At 39.7% G+C, this 21,040-nt stretch overlaps 1 protein-coding gene across 2 annotated transcripts in view; it reads right to left on the bottom strand.

Moving 5' to 3' along the window:
• Positions 1 to 920: 920 nt before the first annotated feature.
• The window catches only part of RAB2A (RAB2A, member RAS oncogene family), a 62,071-nt gene continuing 41,951 nt past the window's right edge, over positions 921 to 21,040 (bottom strand). The window contains exons 7-9 of one of the 2 annotated variants that reach the window (XM_024742684.1): positions 19,187 to 19,255; positions 4,328 to 4,396; positions 921 to 2,248 (exon numbers count right to left, since the gene is read on the bottom strand). In XM_024742684.1, the coding sequence (XP_024598452.1) occupies positions 2,153 to 2,248; positions 4,328 to 4,396; positions 19,187 to 19,255 (234 nt within the window). In that variant the 3' untranslated portion in view covers positions 921 to 2,152. The remainder of the gene's footprint in view (positions 2,249 to 4,327; positions 4,397 to 19,186; positions 19,256 to 21,040) is intronic. The other variant, XM_024742685.1, reaches the window with a different exon arrangement.

The raw sequence follows: 21,040 nt of genomic DNA, 5'->3' as shown, positions 1-21,040 counted from the left end.
CTTAGGTTATTAAAATACATGTGCTTTATTGTTGTTTGTTTTTCCCATGACTTTCTCTTCTTACACTTGATTTATAAGAGAATTAGAGGAGACAGCATGGAAAAGAAACACATGAAGTTTCTGGAAAGATTAACAGCAGTTTAAAAGTAACAGTTCCCAGGGCTTCCCTGGTGGTGCAGTGGTTGAGAGTTCACCTGCTGATGCAGGGCACGCGGGTTCGTGCCCCAGTCCGGGAAGATCCCACATACCGCGGAGCGGCTGGGCCCGTGAGCCATGGCCGCTGAGCCTGCGCGTCCGGAGCCTGTGCTCCGCAACGGGAGAGACCACAACAGTGAGAGGCCCAAGTACAGCAAAAAAAAAAAAGTAACAGTTCCCAAAGAATCATCCTCTTCCTGGTACAGAGCAGAACAAGTTCTAGTTGTCTTAACTTGTCCTACTCACCACTAATGAGAGTGAATGATAAGATCAGTGAATTTGATAAGACCACTTTTAAAGAAAAAAAAAGTTCATAATAAAAATACTCAAGAAACTCGATTTCCCCTCACCTTTCCCTCTGTCCTCTAGGAGCTAGTTAAAGCAAAAAACTCAGATAGCATTGGGTGACTTCCCACAGGAGTAATGTCAAAGCTTTGACAGAGCACTGCTGAATCTTCAGGAAAGACCGGTAGAAAGCTGAAGTCGGTGAGCGGATTGAAAGTAGTTAGTTTCATACTTAAAATACTTGCTTACATCATCAATAACAGAAAGAATTTCAATACGGTAAAAAGATTTTTATCACATTCTAGCAAAATTTTTAAAAAGGGCAGTGTTAAACATCCTGACCCTTAAAAAAAAAATGTGCTTTACAATACATGTAAAAGCTGTGGATGGACTGAAAAATTGCATTCTTAAAAAATGATGTGGTCATTAAAAAAAAAGAACACTTTTATACATAGGATTTTATTTTGCACTGCTATAACAATTTCATTATAGTCCAAGGGAGAAAAAGAAAAAGAAGGATAAAACCACCACACTGAGCAAATTACTAAAGCTTTTCTACTTTTAACAGGATTTTCCATCTGGTAGGTTTATTGTCATATCCCCTTCAAAACAGACAAGATGCTCACCATATTTTAAAGATTATAGGTTGCCACGGAAAGAAAAATTTTACACAGTCACTGTACATCAAGGATTGAAAAACTGTCCTGCGTGAAAAATATATTTAGAAATCATGTGAATAAAAGAAAAAGAAAACATTATTGTGTTCAAGGAAAGATTAAAGTCCTCATAATGTGCCGTCTAAATGTGGACACTCATTCCTCCTGGAGTCGCTCAGGCAGAGGGAGTCCTTTCTTCCGCCCACCTCACTCATTATACTGTGTTTTTACCCAACAGTATGCATTAAGGCAAACAAATCCTTTTCTGAAGAGGTCTTAAAGAAACTGTGGACAAACAGCAAACTTTTGGCATTAAAACAGGTTAACACATACATAGCCTTTAGAATGTACATTAAGCATATTTCTCTCGGACTAGTGACAAGAAAAAGATGAACATGCTTGTTAACAATGTCAAAAAGTTTAAAATTCAGTGTCCAAGCAATTCCTAACGATGCTTCTGTAGCTTTAAGCTCTAAACAGTATAGAATTTATGCAAATGCATTAAAGAATTCAAGCTTGGCAAATTACACCCAAGCAGGTTATAAACTATATATACAGAAAGTAAATGATAAATACAGAATTAAAAGAGTCCTTCTGTTTTCCTTATAGCCTTGAAAATTGACAAACTTTTGAGGACAGTTCTATAATATTAAACATTAGGTAACCACAGGTGTGGGGAAACCTAACTACACAAACTGATTTAAAATACTCAGGATGACTCTGTAGTGTTCAATACAATTCAGTTCGTAGGTAAGGGCACAAGACAACATTTAACAAAAATAATCACGTCAATTGACCTAGAAATCAAATGCAAATAGATATGAATACAATCTCCAAAATCTGTCTTTTTAAGTGAACATTAACCACTTATTCAAAGTTACACAAGAATTTGAAGGATTAAAGTCTTCTTCTGTGACATAAAGCCATTTTGAAGAGTTTCATGTCTCAGCTGAGCAGAATAGGGTGAAAGAATAGGTGAGTAGCCCCTTCTGGGCAGCGAGACAGTAAAAACAGACTCAGCAGCAGCCTCCCCCGGCCTGCTGTCCTCCCTGACTGCCTGCGTGCGTGGCGTTAGTAGCAGCATGCTGAGGGCCTATTTTAATGCCATTTGCCTGGAAAGAAAGACAGAAGGATAATAAATGTAACTGGAGCCAACCAGACAGTATAATTTAAATTTAAGAAATCCTTTGGTTTCTTAGTGGCACAATCCTACCAAACAACTAAAAAAAAAAAAAATATATATATATATATATATATACACACACACACTAAGCAGATTTTTACAACAATTAAAACAATATCTCTCAGGGGATGTTCCTTCCTTTTAAAATAATACTTGTGGAAATATTCCTGCAAACAATTCCTTATCATACCAGGTACTGCGTTAACAGAAACCAGAGTGCTGCTTTTAAGGGAATTCTCACAATGGAGAGATTGTTTAAAACGTAACCTTTAAAAGAGAAAAATATGCAAAGCCTATGCTCCTCTAATACAACGTACAATCTTTCCTCTAGACAGCGTTTCTGTTCCATGTTGAATCAGCTGTACAGGCTAAGGGCATATGAGTGTTCTGTGTCATCAATAATTTCTATGATCCCCAAAGACATGGCAGCTTGCCAAGAACCCACACACAGAGTGGTTCTTTCATTCATCAAACTCACACTTATGTCTCAACCCTCACTCCCTCAAGTGGATTTTACCTAAAAATACAACACTCTGAGAAAAGTAATACAGTAGCTTCAGAAATTAAGCTCTTAAGGAAACTTTACGTCACAGTAAATCTCAGATTTATAGTGCTTGGCAGTTGTTCTGCAACAGTAGTAGCCTTGGGGTTTCTGGCACTAGCTCAGTATTGACAGCAGCTGATGTGGTTTCTTTTCGCTCTTCTGACTCCTCTTTAATAAAAAGCATGCCCTATGGCTCATTGGTTTTGCCCCCTCTGGGCTGGTAGCAACTTCTTGAGGAATCAAGAAGTCAGACTTGGCATCAGGCCAGATAAATCGCACGGCCTGTTGGCTCCTGACAGCACACGGCAATCAAAGCCACGCCAGGCACAGTAAAGCACTCAGCTACTATATGAAACCAGACAGAGACAATGAACATGCCCTTTACATAGACACCCAATTACTGTCCAATTTATATGGCATTAGTCTCTGAATGGTGTCGCCTTTAAATTAACTCAAGGTCTATTGCCATATAAGCCTGGTAAGTATGGGTTAGAAACTTTATTACTACAAATTAAAAGAAACTGGAAAATCAAACACTTTTTGGAAACCCTAGGCAAACTGTTGTTTGTTTTAGCAAAGAACATTGAGACAGATAATAAAGAGACTCTCCTGCACATGCCAAGAGATGCACACACAATGTCTTCCTAACACGGTGCTTCCTCACTGCACGTGGGGGAGGAATAAGGGTTTTTCTCTTGGAAGCAGGAAGTCTTATTATAGAATGGCAGAAACATTTATGTAAAAGTAAATAATATGCTCTTATCCACATAAAAATTCTGAAATAAATAAGGACAAATGCATAGTGGTGATTTAGGTCAAAATGATGGCCTTTGGTAAACACTCTGAATTATTTGTTTCAAAGTTACATTTTATCCTAATCATGTTGATCAAAACTGGCTCAAAATAATTTTACAAAAAAAAAGGAAAAGAAAAGAAACCCACAAAAACAAACAAAACAACTAGTGCCAACTGCCAATTACATATACTATAACTCAGGCTCCTGAAAACACGCTATGCTGAACTGGGAGTAACTTCCAATTGGACGCCTCCCTTCTCCGCACCAGACACAACAGAGAGAGCACCTTGCATTAGCTGACGTCGCACACGCATTTACACACTAGAAAATTATTCCCAAAGCAGATGACACCATATGGATGTGTAGATGAAAGTGGATTTTCTTCTCTCTTTGGAGGATTTATATTATTTTGTGTTGCTTGCAATAAATGGATAGGGTCACTTACTTTAATCCGTTTTCATAGATAAAGTGACGTTTCACTAGAACATACACATTTAGCTATTATACAACATATAACAAATTTTCAATGAGATGATTATAAACTTATGTGTTAGCTGACATCATAGATCCATTTTAGGAATTTTAAAAAGTAGAAATCTTGAATCCAAGTAATTAAAATTCAATTCTAAATTAACTAGCCAATAATATTTTTATATATATATATATACCTCATTATTAATGTCAAAGACTCCTTCTTGGATTTTTTCATAAATTTCTTTTGCTGTATTAATAAATGCCTGAAATATAAGGTAGAGAAATTGGTTCAAATTATTTAAAACCACACAGTAAGAGAACATTATATAAAAAGCTCCATAAAATATTACAATGCTCAACATAAGAAAATCAACCAATGGAACACACCATATTAATAGAATAAAGGACAAAAACCACATGAGCATTTTAATAGGTGCAGAGAAAGCATTTGACAAAATCCAACACGTTTTCACAATAAAAGCATTCAACAAACTAGAAATAGAAGGGAACTTCCTCAAGCTGATAAAGAGCATCTAAGAAAACCCACAGCCTATATCATACCCAGCGGTGAAGTCTGAAAGCCTTCCCCCTAAGATCACGAACAAGACAAGGACGTGTGGGAACTAAGGCCAGTAGCAGCAACAGCCAAAAAGTGGAAACAACACAAATGTTCACCAACTGAAGAATGAAACCCAAAATGTGGTATAACCATACAATGGAGTATTATTCAGCCATAAAAAATGAAGTACTGGTTCATGTGACAATGAGGATGAACCTTGCTAATAAGTAAAATAAGCCAGACATGAAAGACCACGTATAGTTCAATTCCATTTATATGAAATGTCCAGAAGAGGTCAATCCACAGAAGGAAAATAATTATTGGTTGCCAGGGGTTAGCTGAAGGAAGGAATGGAGTGATGAAAATGTTCTGGAACACAGTGGAGATGGTCTCACAACTTTGTGAATACACTAAAACCCACAGAATTCACCTTTAAAAAAAGGTGAATTTTATGGTATGTGAATTATATCTCAAAAGAAAAAATTCATGACTGGAGAAGGGGAAGGGGGAGGCCATAACATAAGAACAGCACACCTGAGAAAAACATGTCAATTAGATAAGCTGCATAGATGTCCATGTTGAAACTAGCTTACTTCTGGAGGCCACCGTTCCATACAGGATCCTTTTTTTCCCAGACAATGTACTACTTAACATACAGTTTGGCGGGTGGGCGGGGGGAATAATCAAAGGGTGCTTATGATAAAGAGATAAAGGCAGCTCAACTTCTATGCCATGTTGAATAAAGTTTCACCCTTTTCCCATACTATTAAATGACAAGAAATTAGCATGAGAACATTGTAACCAAGTTAAGCCTCTAAATACCAGAATCAATCCAAAAGCATTCTATATTTATGTAAGACATTAAGATATTTTACACATTGTTGCCAATGCTACAGAAGGTATACACAAACTCAGGTTCTAAACTATCAGATTTGAGAGATAATACTATTAATATTATATTCAATTAGCATTCTATAAAAATTCATAAAAGAAGGCTGTTCTCCACTACTACTGATACAGACCTAATTCAAAATTTAAAAAGTAAACAGGTCCATGGAGAGAAACACATCATATCTTTCGTCTTTTCTACACTGGAAATATCTGACTGCTGAACCTGCCATCAGAGCTTTTGTTTCCTAATTAACAGGACTGATATGTTTTCACCTTTAAGGTCCTACAGCTCCCCAGAGCAATCAATCTACTGCCGCTCAATTACTGCACCAAGAACACACCAGTCAGTGCAGGGTGCGTGAGCGACTGCGGCAGGCGCGCAGAGGAATGAATATGCATCAACTCTAAGTGGCTGATCGAACCATCAGAGAGGGTCACGAGAACTTGCAGCGAAATAATGAGAAGAATTAATCACTGCAGATTCACAAGGCACTTCGGAAGCCAGTGTGCTTTTCCAGTGTGTGCTGGAGCTCAAGTGAAGGAGAAACTGGCTGTCAGCCAACTATGAATTGATTCACATTCCTCAAAATGGAGGTTATCCTTATAAATAAGGGAAAAACTAACTCTATTTCCAATAACATGTCAATTACAGTGATGGCCAGGCTAACTAAATATTGAAGTCAACAGATTCATAAATTCACAGAGTTGGAATTCCTGCCAGGGGCACCCACATGTGTACATTTCACTAGAACATTAGAACTACAAGGTCCCATAAATGAGTTATAACTTCATATAAACAAGCATTTATATTATAAAAGTCATTATTACATGTGCCAATGGATGTAAATAAATTGGCTTTTTGCTAATCTGTTGATGAATCACTTTAAAAACTGGCTTATGAAAGCTATGTCTTTATTTATGCTAAAATTTCCAAGTCACTACTAATTTTATTACTTAAATAGTATACTTAATACTTTATTTAAGCACCTTCAGGAATAGATGTACCCAATGGACATAAGAGGTATTTTATATCAGAAAGACATGCAATTAACTCCATTATAATTAAATATAGCAAATGGTTATCTTTTCTTTTCTAATTCCCATCATCTCAGTGAAATACTCTTTGGACAATGCTACAATTTACTTGTCATCCAACTCTCTGATTACATATTAAAGACACTGAAATAAAATATTTTCCACTTCTCTGAGCACACTATACAGAGGACACTATATAAATGGATTGTTTTATTTACATCATGGCAAAAATTAATATTTAATATATATTACTAAGTGATTAATTAATGATCAATTTTAAGAAGTCCTTAAGAGTTTAAAACCAATGTGACAACTGTAGACATCAGTATACCTCTTTTCAAAGTATGTGGCTGTGGACTGAAATTGTTGAGTTCCTAAACATAATGAGCATTAAGCAAATACTGTTAAGGCTTAGTAGAGATAAAATAAAACTTCTAAGAGAGCAGCCTTGGTTGTCACGGACAATAACTGTCCACTAAAGCTGCAAAGCACTTCAAAAACTCAGAAAGATAAGAGATACATATCTGTTACAATAATTGGCTAGAATTTTCTTTCATTGCTCATTTCACTCCAGTCACTAAAAATCAATCTCCATATATATCTTTCAAGGAAGAGATGTAACAACCTGAAATACTTCTAGAACACAGGAAAAAAAAAAAAAAGGAAGAAATTAGCAACAATAAATTAACTAAATAGATACTACAAAGCCTTTACACTAAAGCTCATGCTTTTTTTTTTTTTTTTCTTGTGGCTGTGCTGTGTGGCTTGCAGGATCTTAGTTCCCTGACCAGAGATTGAACCCGGGGCCCCGGCAGGGAGAGCGCAGAGTCCTAACCACTAGACCACCAGAGAATTCCCTAAAGCTCATGCTTTAATAGGACAGTCTTAAATTGAAATTCCTTCCAATTTTAGACATCATTTTAACTAGTTTTACTTTTTCTATTCCCCAGGCTACAGAAGCAAATTATGAAAAGGAGAGGGAAGGAGAAAGAGAAAGAGAGTGAGTGTGAGGATGTGTCTGTGTGAGCGGCCAGTGGGGATGTGCACGTGCGGTTTTGGGGAAGAGGCCACGGGGGAGCCCGCACACGACAGCGGCTGCGGGAGCAGTGGGCCTGTGTGAAGATGGGCTCACAGCTCCTGACTGAAGAGGGCATGTGTTGGCCAAGGTGGCCCGAGTCATCAAGGGGAGAAAGACTCAGGATTTGCTGTTTAACATAAGTAACACAAAACACGTTCTTGAAATGTCTTCATTATTCTTACAAGTTTTGATGTTTACCAGGGAAAGATTTTGTAACAATTAACTTATCTGGAATAGTTATTTCCTTACTATCAGAAAAATGAAGCAAGATGATGGCATAACTCCAGAAAATTTTTAGCACTGCTTAATTAACATAATACTCTAAAAACATGACATCCTAAGTATCACTGCAGGTTTTGTGACAAGAATTACAAACATATTCATCTATACTCCATGTTTCAAATATAGTCAAATCTGAATATTAGTTAATAGATTATAGAACAGGAAAAAACATTTGCTGAGAAACTGATGTGAAAGGATTTCATTAACCCTGTGAAACAATCTAGGCAGATCCACGATTAAGAAGTATAAGAGATTTCCTTGCAGCCAACTTAACTTGGCGAGCCTCTGGCCTTCCCATGCAGCGCTGCACACCCGTATCTGAAGCCTAACTCTCTCTACATTTTCCCATTAGCTCCCCGCTCTGCCCTACTTTGATTAATTGCCATGTCCAGTCCTTTACCTTCATTAGCCATTAATTGCCCTCCACCTCAGACACTAATCTTTCAACCCTTGGCAGTAGTTATCCGAATGATTCTGATAATACCTAAACTTAAGTAAGTTTTCAGGGACTTCTATAGCACAAATTAAAATAAACATAACCACAAAGAACTAAAAATGTATCTCCTACCTATTACCTGGCCGTTACCCAAGGGCACCTATTCAGTTGCTGCCACAGATCTGGTGCTTCTCTGGGTACCATGGAAGGTCCAGGGAAGAGGACGACTGCAGTAGTCCCTACTGCTGCTGAACTAAAACAACTTAGTTGGGAGAATCTCAGTATGAGGGCTTACATTTCGGTTGCAGATGCAGGAAAAGTAAACTCTGCCCTGGCTTATAGGGACAGTGTGTGCAGGGCAGGACCAAGGCAGGTCTAGTTGTGGGCTATGGACACTGGGCTATGAGGGCCTTCACAACCAACGAGGGGGAATACAGACAAAGGGGAACACGGAATAATATTTTGTTTTTATTATGGTTTAACAGTTTTTAAGGCAAAATACTGAAAAGCAGTCTACAACAGAATAACATTTCAATTATTTCCTTGTGTAACATGCTGCCACCTGGTGGCAAGATAAAAATTATAGCATCTGTTAGGTAAGAATTCAAAATAAATTGAAGTGTCTTCGTTTTATTTAAACATCTTGAATAGATGTGAGTCTTTGGTTCTCTCTGATAACTGGGAAACAGAGATCTAGGATGCTGTTTAATTTTCTTCTCCATTGCTAATCAAGGCTGTGGACATTCCAGGTGTCCATTTGCCAAAGCTTACACTAACCAATATTTACCAAATATTTACTATGGGTCAGTCACTATACTAAGTGATTTACACAGGTTCTCGTTATTTCTGAAAAGAAGTTCAAAATATGTGCAAAAACGAGGAAATTAATTGTGCGGGCTGAAGCTGTACCTCCAAGTTTGCTAGCAGAATGGTGAAGGGGAGGCTCTGAGCCAGGCTGTCGGGGTCAAAGCCCAGTGCCACCTCTTACCACACGTGTCGCTTGGACCTGCTGCTTTGCCTCTCTGTAACAGGAGGGCAGCCGTGGAGCCTAGTCCAGACCTGCTGGCTCGCAGGCGGACTCGGCGCACGCCCGCCCTCGGCACCACGGGGTGTCGGAGCATATCACCGCGGGAACGAGAGGAGAAGCGGGGACTCAGGAGCAGCCTCCTCAGCGAATTAAAATATCCTGATTAGACAGAACTAAGCATCAAAAGGTAAATTAGCAACATATAATGTGTACGGTGAGCCGAAAGAAGAAAACGTATTGAGGTAAGACTTCAGTATTATGCAGATAGGAAAGTCCTGCGAAAAGAACATCAGACGAGAAGCAAGACAGGCAGTTTACACATGAAGCTTCGTCGAATTCCGTGACGGAAAATATTCTGGTTGGAGCTGCGTTAGCTTCAGGAGAGCCTCCCACACACCGCGCCCGACGCAATGGCTTCAAGCACGTTCACGGACATGCCGCGGGGGCCACCATTTCCTCCCCCTCCCCCTCACTTTCCGCGGCATCCCCTATTCCAAAGTAGAGCAGTTCTGCTCTTCTTTCTTTCATCCAGTTTCCTGTGTTTCATTAGAACAAAGAGGGCTGCTGCTAAATCTACTGACCTGTCATAACTCTCACTGTACAGACGGCACTGGGCTGCCAAGGAGAAGTGACTTGCCCAAGACCGGGCACAACTGTAGCAGAAGCAGGGTTAGCAGGATTCATATTCTGCCCTACGAACCCGCGTCCCCTGCATCGGCAGGCGGACTCTCAACCACTGCGCCACCAGGGAAGCCCCTATCCTCTCTTTATTAGGATCACTTATCTTTAATACAATTCAAAGGAATTCATTTATTTCGCTTATGTTGCCACTAAAATTGAAAATAAAAAGCACACAATTATCATATCCTCTTAAAAACCCTCTAGCTAGCTAGAAATTATTGTGGATTGCTAGGATTATTTTTGGAAGTACAAAATATTTGTGTTACTTATAACACACAGATATGTTTAATTCCTTAGTAATTTAGTTCTTCCATTCAACAAGCATTTACTGAGTGTCTGATTTGTACCAGGCACAGAGCATACACTCAGTTATATACTTGGGTACATGAATGTCTTTGACCTCAAGGATGTGGGAGTACTACAGGACAGATGCAAATCCAAAATTGGCACGTAGCACGAAAACCTCCACAACAGACGTCTAGAAGGGTAACGTGGCATGACTGCTTCTGCTGGTAAAAAAACTGTCAAGAGAGAAAGCCCCGTGAATGAAGGCTTGAAGGAAAGTAAGCTCCCACTCATTTATTAGGAAAATTAAGGGGAGGAAAGACTGGTATGGACGGAGAGGCAGACTTTAAGCTCAGTTACAGGGGAAGCTGGGGACAGGAAGCCATGTGGGACGAGGGTAGACGGGGCCCGACAGACCACAAGGAACCTTGAAAAGGTAGGAAGCAGGCTGGGGACAAAATCAGAGGCTGCCCTAGAGGAGGAATTCTAAGGAGGAAGGTTGGCAACAGGAAGGCCAGTAAGGAGTTGAGAACTATAATCAAGGTAAGAAATGAAGGCCTGACAAAACAGTGGCAACCACAATGGAAGGCAAAGATCAAACTTAATATCTCCTTTGGAGAAATTAACAGGACTTGGTAAAGAACAGGGTAAGGATGACTCCATTTTTGGCTTAAGTGATTGAGGTGGAAGGGTATGCCATCAATTGAGATAAATAAAAAAGGAAGAAAATCAGGTTTCAAGGAGGGAACGAAGAGTTTACTTTCGACACGTGGAAGGATCGCTAATGCTGATGGGAAAGTCTTGGTAGCTGGTGATCTATACAGTTGTGTAAGTGCATAACATGCACCTAACAGCATGAGTTTCTTCAAAAGTGTTTAGCTACCCTGGTTTAGAAGAAGAGAAATTGGACGTAACTTTCAAAGTTAGTTTGGTTTGGATCATCCCTGAAGTTCCCTAGGGTGACGGCCAAACAAGGAGCAGAGAAGCTGATGCTAGTCTGCGAAGCCTTCCAATCTGTGGAAGGGAGTAGTAAATATTATTACACTAAGCTCCCCTCAAGGGATGCTGGAAGCTTGATAAGCTCAGGTCAGATTTCCAGTGAAAAGCCCCGTGGTACCCACGACACTGAGAACAGGGTTGAGGGGTAACATAGCTTTCAGTTTACAGCTACATTCCAGCTCTACAGAAACATCTGTTCCACCACTTACAACACAGCCCAAGGCAAGGAAGATGTCCCCTCAACCCAAATTCTGTCTGTAGATCTCAAGTAGCAGGACAGGACGCAAGTATTCACAAGGTGCCTTGAAACTGGTCTTAGTCACTAAAGTCTTACTGTCAGGTGTTTTCCCCGTCCCACCCCGACACAGAAACCCACTGACCCTGTCAAGGTTAGATGTCTTGGCAGCTTACTACAGTGTCTTCGGGTTAGGTGGCTGTATTTTCAGCTATCATCTTGGCTGTATCTTTAGTGCTTTAGCAGCTAAGCCAGGAATTTCCAGCCCAGATTTTTCAACAGTTTAAGATATTTTTAATTACTAAACTTTTGCCTCAAAAATTTTTGATGTTTATATATTTTTCTGGTTTCACATAAATTTCCAATCTTAATTTTAAGTAAAATTGATGAATATTAGGGAAAAATTACCCATCAAATGGCTAAGAGATTGAGAATGTTTGACAAAGTGACAACTGTTTGACAAACAATATGTTTATTTCACACCACTATCACCTTTGGGTCCCAAAGGAAATATAATACTGTTTAAGTTTTGGTAAAATGTACAACTCTGAGAAAATGAAATTTTAATTTAGAGGGAATACACAGAGAAAAACAAGGAAGGAATCATAGAAGTAAATATATCACTTCTAGAATATTCGGACACCTTTAAAAAGCTGACCTGCAGCCTTTGGGAAGGGGTACTTTCCCTAGCCTGCCATAATCTTTGCTGCAGTTATTCCTGGGTCTAAAAAACCTCTTTCAAACCACAAAGACCCCAGGCGGCTACTGGAGGGAGCTCCCAATCAAAGGAGAAGCCAATCTATTCACCTGTGTTTTTCAAAACTCATAGGTTTTAGAATGCTTAGGGCAAAGAAGGTTTCAGACAGAATTCCACCTACAAGTTAACAAGTGAGACCAAAGCATAAGCTGATTAAAGACTGCGGGGAGAGGAGTAAGGTTAAAGTAATTAAATAAATACATAACCAAGCAAACAATTATCTACCGTGTGGGGAGAAACTGTGCTAGGCGTTGGGGATGCCGAGATGAAAAGACAGCTTATGTTTTCAAGGAACTCTGTCCTCATGTTGAGCCAATGTGAAAAACAAGGGTCATGACACAGTCATGAGAGTGCGAAGATAATAAACCCCTGACACAGGAATGACTAAATACAGAGAAAGGAGCACATAAGAGTGGTGAAGGGGGCAGGGAGGGTGTGTCACGTGTCACGCATTCCAAGAGGAGGAATCAGACTCACTATATACCCTTGAAGGATCAGGTCGGAAGGAGGGCGTTTCAAGCGTGGAGAATACGTTCTGCGGAAGCAGGTCAGGGGCACTGCCCCGTGGACGCGCTCTCTAGTTTAACAAGGAGAACACAGAGGGGAGGACTGGCAAATAAAGGGACCTGTCTTCCAAGCTAAGGAGTTTGATGCAGAAGCCGTGAGGAACCACCTCAGGGTTTTAATAAAGCTGGAGAGTGACATTCAATTTTCATTTTTAGAAAGATCTTATAGGCAACAGTGTAGAGGACTGAAAAATGAACACAGGGAGTCCAATTAGGAAGCAATCACAGAAGAGGACAATTTGGAGAGATATTTAACAGGCAGAAATAATAATACACACATGGAAGGCAATACATATTAACTGAAGAAATGAGTGTAAAAGGGTAGGGAAGGGGGTTGCTTTATGATACACGAGAGTGCACATCTGCAGACTAGAGCAGAGAAGGGCTATCAGTTCAGTCTGAATGTGTTAAACCGGAGGCTCTGAGACCCACTCATGCAGAGCTGTCCAAGTAGAGCTAGACACACAGCCTAAGAAGGGTATTCATAGATTTAGGTGACATTTCAACATGGAAGAAGGAGATTGTAACGGCATCTGGAAGGCTAGAGAGCACAAATAAAGATTAGACCATGACATCATGGAGCTAAGGAAAGAGCAAGTTTATAGACAGAAGAGTAGTCAAAAGTATCACACATACCCCCCAGGGACTGTTCAAGGTAAGAAGAGAAAAGCATTTGTTAGGAGGTCTAGGGTGACCTTGGCCATGATGGAGGAAGTCAGACTGTGAACCGAGGTGTGAAATCCAATGAGGAAACAGCAGTAGATCTTACTAGAAGCTAGAAGAGAACATATCCAGGAGAACAGGGACTGATAGGGTTTGTTTTTAAGATGGCTGAAACCTGATTATGTAATTATATTCTGAGAGCCAAGAATCAGTAAAGGAGAGGATGAAGATGACGAGAAGGTCTGAAGAAATCATGAATCTGCAGAGCAGGGATAGGACAGCACTTGGCTGGACCGTCTCGTTCACTCACAGCCGGGTGACTTTCCAGCCTCTCCGCTCCCCAGAGGGAGCCCGGGTCACGGTACTGACATCCCCTGAGAGCAAGCTGCAAATGCAGACTTCCAGGCCGCACCCCAGACCTACTGAATCATAAGCTGCACTTTAACAGGATCCCTAGGTGAAGTGAATGCACATTAATGTTTGAGAAGCACTGTTCTAAATACAACTGATTTGGAAAAAAATATTTTTACAAGATATTCTGAGCTTAAGAAGAAAGTAGTCTCCACTTCCCCCACTGCAACCTCTATGTGACCATGAAGTAAGAGAATTAGCAAAACTAAAGGACATCAATCCTTGGGCTATTACGCACCCTCCACCCCAATTCCACTGGGGCGGGGGGTGGGAATGGCTAAATCACACTTGGAAAACTCTGGGTTAAATAAAAGCCAACAAATTTCTTAACAGTGGGTTTTCAGAATAGGAGTAACACACTACTATTGTGAATTCTGGTTTCCTAAAGGGGGGTAGACCCCAGCTCCTCCTAAGCTCACCTGACCACGGAACCCTAGGCAGAAGCGACCATTTTAATTCATGCTCCTCAAGGAAGGGCAGGCTAACCTTCAGTGCTGCTATTCTCCACTGTGTGGCAGACAGAAGGGGAACGGATGGGGAACCTGGGACACCTGGGTTTGAGTCCTGACTACGTATGTGAAAGAACTCTGAGAATATGCCATACAAATATACAACCACATTTCAGGGACCTGACGTATTTTAATCATTTGAAAATACTTCTGAAAGAAACCTTCCACTTATGAGACACTCTTCTAAATGCTGCAAGCAAGATCACCAGATTCCAGTGACTGGAGGAACGTCCCTTCATATCAACTCCTCAGTGTGTCACAGGACAGACCACAGAGGTCAGATCTTCCTGGAACCCTGCAGACTAGGACACTAAACAAAGCTGTGGTTCTGGAATGAACTGCCAGAGGGTAGCGGCTGAGGAGGCGTGTAGCCAATGGGAAGCCTGGGCAGTTACCAGGCAGCATGATATCTTGATGTCCTCAATAACCTTTAAGTCTCAGTTGAAAATTGAAGGCAAACTAATATTCAAAAATATTTACTGCTGGTCACATGGTCGATTTTTATTTCCTTATCAGCAAAATGGAGGTCAAAATAATCGTTTTTTTTCTTTTTTGTCCACCAGAGGTAAAAGAGCCTAAACCTCATTTTCCCAAAATAAGATGTGACGACACTACACATGCTCTGTATATTCAGCGTGAACATCACTTGAATAAATGGTAGACAACTAAATACACGGGTCCCCCCACCATATGTTATACACTCAAATGTATGTGTATAGCATCCAAATATTAAGTTAAAAAATCTGTAATGGGAACTGAAAATGTAAAGGATGAGTTCTGGTCTCCTATTTCTATGGGAATACCACATAGGCAAGAATATTTTGGGTGCAACTGACTTTTTAATTTCGTTGACATTTAGGAGATGAATTCTGGGGTGTACCTCTACTATCACATTTAAACGTGCATTTCTTCAGCAAATAGCAAAAAGGATGAATGATAATTGCATGTTTGGAGCAACCCCAAGTTGTATAAAACTGACTAGAATCCACTTCATAGGAAGGGTGAATTCTCTTATTATAACTTGTAACTTGGAAATTATAATTTACAGTTTGGAAACAAATAAACATAATACGTGTGTACCACAGCAGTTTGCTAATACAGAGAGGTTTTATGTGTAGAGAGCTTTCTATGTTTGTATGTATATAAAAAAGTGTTTCGGGGCTTCCCTGGTGGCACAGTGGTTGAGAGTCCGCCTGCCGATGCAGGGGATGCGGGTTTGTGCCCCGGTCCGGGAAGATCCCACATACCGCAGAGCGGCTGGGCCCGTGAGCCATGGCTGCTGAGCCTGCGCGTCCGGAGCCTGTGCTCTACAACGGAAGGGGCCACAACAGTGAGAGGCCCGCGTGCTGCAAAAAAAAAAAAAAAAAGTGTTTCTTTGTGTGTATATAGTCTGTGTGTGGTGTTAATCTTTTTTTTTTTTGGTGGTGTTAATCTTATACATGATTTTATAAATATAAAATGATACCCATCTATTAAATAGTAGATCTATCTGAGAAATTCTTACCTCTGTAAGTATCTAGTTTAGGCAGACTAGGGTATCATTTTATTTTTATGCTCTTTATAAAATAATTTGAAAAAAAAAATTGGAAGTATAGTCTTGGGTGCCATTTTCCATTTATCATCCCAGTTGAAGACCAGCAGCATAAATTCAGGTAAGAGCAGAACAGTCGGCACATGAGAGGCTACAGTTAAAAGAAAAACATGAGTCCGCAATATTGTAAGTAGAGCAGTGCTGAACGATGTTGCCAGCGGGGCCCCGCACTGGAAAAGAGAAGGACACCAGCGTGGTTTAGAAATATAATGAGCTTGGATCCAGCTGTCAGCATCATCAGCAAGATGATGTAACAGCTGAGGATTCTCACTGTAGAATTCACAGGTCAGAGCCAGCCCATAAAACAGAAGTGGGACCCTTCATAACAGGACTTTCCAGGCTTCACTCTCTCCCCCAGGCTGTCATTGAAATGAAGCTTTTTTAGATCAAAATATACACCATCCTACCTACTACTAAATGAATAAAGAGGATTCATGTATTATGCTAAGTTGTTGGTGCTTCACTTCATTGATTTTAATTATATCCTGTTGTTTTAGCTCAGTGTTACTGACATTTTGGACTCGGTAATTCTTTTTTTGTGGACAGCTATCCTGTGCATTTTCCTCTAATACCACTTTGATCCTTCCCCTCAACAGATCCTTCGTGGACGAAATCATTATGCTGAGTAAATCAGTACATCCAGAGATTAACAGTAAACCTATTTCCAGCAACAACGCAACAAATGCTGGAAAAATGGTGCTATCTTATGCTGCAAATTGTCCAGTTGCTTACAGGGAAATACAAGAGTAAACTTCATGGTCTCGACTTGCATTAGGTAACTGGACCTTGGTTAAAATATAAAGATAGACCACAGCACAACAGGAAAAGGAAACAGGTCTAGTTCTAAACTGAAAGGAATCATCAAGGTACCAGTTAGGCTTAATCTTAATGAATGATCACATAGTTTTAAATTTCTAAAAAGAACCCTTAGTCAGACGGTCCATAATCAGGACACTGGCATTTGTATAAATCATTCTATCTTTAAACATAATTACGTTTAAATAATTTATATTTAAAAATGGCTTTTAAGAAAGTTTTTTTCTTTAATACCGGAGTTCTCTAACTTCTCTACACATGAGAGCCAAGGATTGGCTAGGAATCAAGTACTTTTTAAAGATTATACAGAAGAGGACACTGACCTGTGAGCTGCCCAAACACCGACCACTGCTCTTACTAGCTGACCAGGATGCACTCAGGATACCTGCCTTACTTTTTTTTTTTTTTTTTTTTTTGCCGTACGCGGGCCTCTCACTGCTGTGGCCTCTCCTGTTGCAGAGCACAGGTTCTGTGGCCATGGCTCACGGGCCCAGCCACTCCGCGGCACGCGGGATCTTCCCAGACCAGGGCACAAACCCGTGTCCCCTGCATCGGCAGGCAGACCCCCAACCACTGCGCCACCAGGGAAGCCCCCTGCCTTACTTTTTTAACTCCTCACATGATCAGCTCTCCCAGAGGGTCCTCAAGTTCAGGCAGTAAGCTGAGGATAAACTCCTGTCTGAGCCCACAGCCCAAGTTTCTACCCACTGTGCTAAACGGCCTCTCCCATGGAGGATGGCATAATTAGGCAAATCCAAGTCCTTAGAAAGCAAAAACAAAAGGTATAGCACTTAGAACAAACATCTTTGAAATGAATTATTATATTCTCCAACCCCAAGTCTAAGTCACTAACTGATCAAGAACCTAAAGACCCTGTAAAACTAATGTATTTATTGCTTGTTTTCAGGATGATTGCTCTTTGGATCTAATTCTAGCAGGCTAACTCTTGCTTAAATCCCAGAGAGCGTATACTGTAATTTTATGAGCGGAATAGTTTCCCACTGAGGCCTCAGCTCTCCTGCTGCAGGAGCCGGTGCTGACTGCTGTAACAAGGAGGGTGTCTGACAGATGCTGGCTTAGTTCTCCTTCCTTCCCTTTTCAAAGTAGAAAGAACAGGTTATGTTAGTCTTCCCTGACCTCGAAGAAAGAAACTAAGTACCTGTTTTCCAACATCAATTGCTGAATGAAAAAAAAAAACAGGGGGGTGCTATTCAGACTTGATATCAGATATTATTAAGGAATTACTGCTAAGTTTGTTAGGTATAATAATGGTATGATGGACATTTTTTTTTTTAATTACTGCTACTGAAATTTGTAGGTAAAATATTTCTGGAATTTGCTTAAAAAACAGGGCACATAATAAAATAGTATCATCAAAATGTCAAAATGGTGGTAACTTCTGAAGCTAGATGATGCACATGTAGGTTTACTTTTAAAAATGGTGACACTATTTAAATTGATTTAAAATAGCAGCTCCATCAATCTTACTGTGAGGCTACCAAAATGCTTTTAATACAGGGGATGTAAAAAAAAATAATGGATAAATGTGTACTGTCATATAAATGCTCTTTACTTAATGATGAACTTAATTATTTTAAAGCCTGACATGCATAGAGGTCATCAATGAACTCTTTTTCAAAAAAAAAAAAATACTAGTGCAAAACATCTTAACATTTAGCCCATTTTTGGCGTTCTTCCTTTAGTTACTTTGTACAACTCATCATTATCTTCCAACCAGGTGTTTTTTATTCCATATAGCCTAGCTGTCTTTTTTATGAATATTAGTGTAATTTCATGTTCTGCTTCTTCTGAGAAATCGTATGAAGGAAGTCTACGCATAATAAAAATCACAACAGTAACTATTATTTGTTAGGCATATGCTAAACATACAACATTTAGCATGGAGGGAACTGGTTGTGTAAAAATTTGCTCTGTGTAAGAATGTGACAGACTCATGAAAGAGCCATACTTACCAAATGATGACAATAATTTGAAAAAGAAATCCTGGGGTCTTCATGAATTTAAAAAAAAAATCACTTAAGCCTTTATAATTATATTCCATATTCTCACATTAGTATTTCATTACAGTTGTGAGGTTTTGTAATCCTTAATTTTTATTTTTTAAATTGCCATTGTGATCTTAAAGAACAGGTTAAATTTAATTAAAGTTGCTTGTATGTGGTTATTACTATTATGTTTTGATCAAACTTTCTGAGATAGTTACAGACTGACCGTGCAGGTGTAAGATAATACAGAGAGATCCTGTGTGACTTTCACCTCGTTTCCCTCAGTGGTGGTGTCCTGGAAACATACAACCAAAATAATGAAAAGGGATACAGAACATTTCCGTTTTCAGGAATCCCTCACGCTGTCTTTTTATAACCATACCACCTCCTCTTCTACCCTGACACCCTGGCTTAACACTGGCGATGACTAATCTGTTCTCCATTTCTCGAATTTTGTCATTTCAACCAAGTCATATAAATGGAATCACACAATGTGCAACCTTTTGGGACTGACTTTACTCATTAAGCATACTTTTCTGGAGATTCAGCCAGGTTGCTGCATGTCACAACAGTTCGTTCTTTTTTAATGCTGAGTAGTATTCCATGGTGTGGATGTACTATACACTTTACTATTCATCCGCTGAAGGACATCTGGGTTGTTTCCAGTGTTTGGTTATCATGAATAAAGCTGCTATGAACATCTGTGTATGGGTTTCTGTGTGAACATACGTCTTCATTTCTCTCGGATAAATGCCCAGGGGTGCAATTGCTAGGTCATATGATAGATGCACACCCAGCTTTTAAACAAACTGCCAAACTGTTTTCTAAAGTGGCTGTATCACTTTAACATTCCCACCAGCAATGTACGAATGACCTAGTTTCTCCACATGCTTGCTAGCATTTGGTGGTGTCACTATGTTTCATTTTAGTGTGTAGTGATACCTCACAGAGGTCTTAATTTGCATTTCTCTAATGGCTAGTGATGCTGAATATCTTTTCAAGTGCTTATCTGCCATTTATATATGCTCTTTTATGAAATGTCTGGTTATGTCTTCTGACCATCTTCTAATTGGACTGTTTTTTTTACTATTGAGTTTCGAGAGTTCTTTATTTTAGATACTAGCGGTCCTTTGTCGGATATTTGGTTTGTAAATACTTTTTCCCAGTCTGTAGGTTGTCTTTTCATCCTCTTACCAGGCTTATTCATAGAACAAAAGTTTTTAAAGACTAATTTATCAATTTTTCCTTTTATGGATCATGCTTTTAGGGACAAGCATGCCTACTGCTAGAACCAAAAGATTTTCTCCTGGTTTTTTCCATAAAAGATAAATAGGTAGAACATTTTACATTTAATTCTGTGATCAGTTTTGAGTTAGTTTTTGTATAAGGTTGTGAGACTTAGGTCCTTTCTTTTTTTTGCTTATGGATGTCCAATTGCTACAGCACCATTTGTTGAAATGGCTATCTTACCCTGTGAATTGTTTTTGCACCTTTGTTAAAAAGCTGTTGGGCATATTTGTGGGTTCTCTATTTGGTTCCACTGATGTTTCTCTCCCTTCACCAGTATCACACAGTCTTGACAACTACAGCTACGTTAAGACTTGAAATCGAACAGTTTGTGGCTTCTCCCGTTGTGGAGCACAGGCTCCGGATGCGCAGGCTCAGCAGCCATGGCTCGCGAGACTAGCCGCTCCGCAGCATGTGGGATCTTCCCGGACCGGGGCACGAACCCACGTCCCCTGCATCGGCAGGCGGACTCTCAACCACTGTGCCACCAGGGAAGCCCCCCTACTTTATTCTTTTTCAAAGTTGTTTTAGTTATTCTAGTTCCTTTGCCTTTCAGTATGTATTTTATAATAATATTGTCAGATTATCTACAAAAAAATCTTACTGGAATTTTGTTTGATAAGAGTTGGGTTAAACCTGTATATCAATTTACAAAAAAGTGACATCTTTACTAGGTTGAGAATTCCAAACAATGAACACAGTGTATGTCTCTCCATTTATTTAGATCTTCTTTACTTTCTTTCATCAGCATTTTGTAGTTTTCAGCATACATGTCCTATACCTGTCATTTTTA

The sequence above is a fragment of the Neophocaena asiaeorientalis genome, unplaced genomic scaffold (genome assembly GCF_003031525.2).
Source record: "Neophocaena asiaeorientalis asiaeorientalis breed wild unplaced genomic scaffold, Neophocaena_asiaeorientalis_V1.1 scaffold226, whole genome shotgun sequence".
Classification (NCBI taxonomy): domain Eukaryota; kingdom Metazoa; phylum Chordata; class Mammalia; order Artiodactyla; family Phocoenidae; genus Neophocaena; species Neophocaena asiaeorientalis.
The sequence above is the reverse complement of the archived record's forward strand: the minus strand, read 5'-3'. Positions and strand labels throughout refer to the sequence as shown.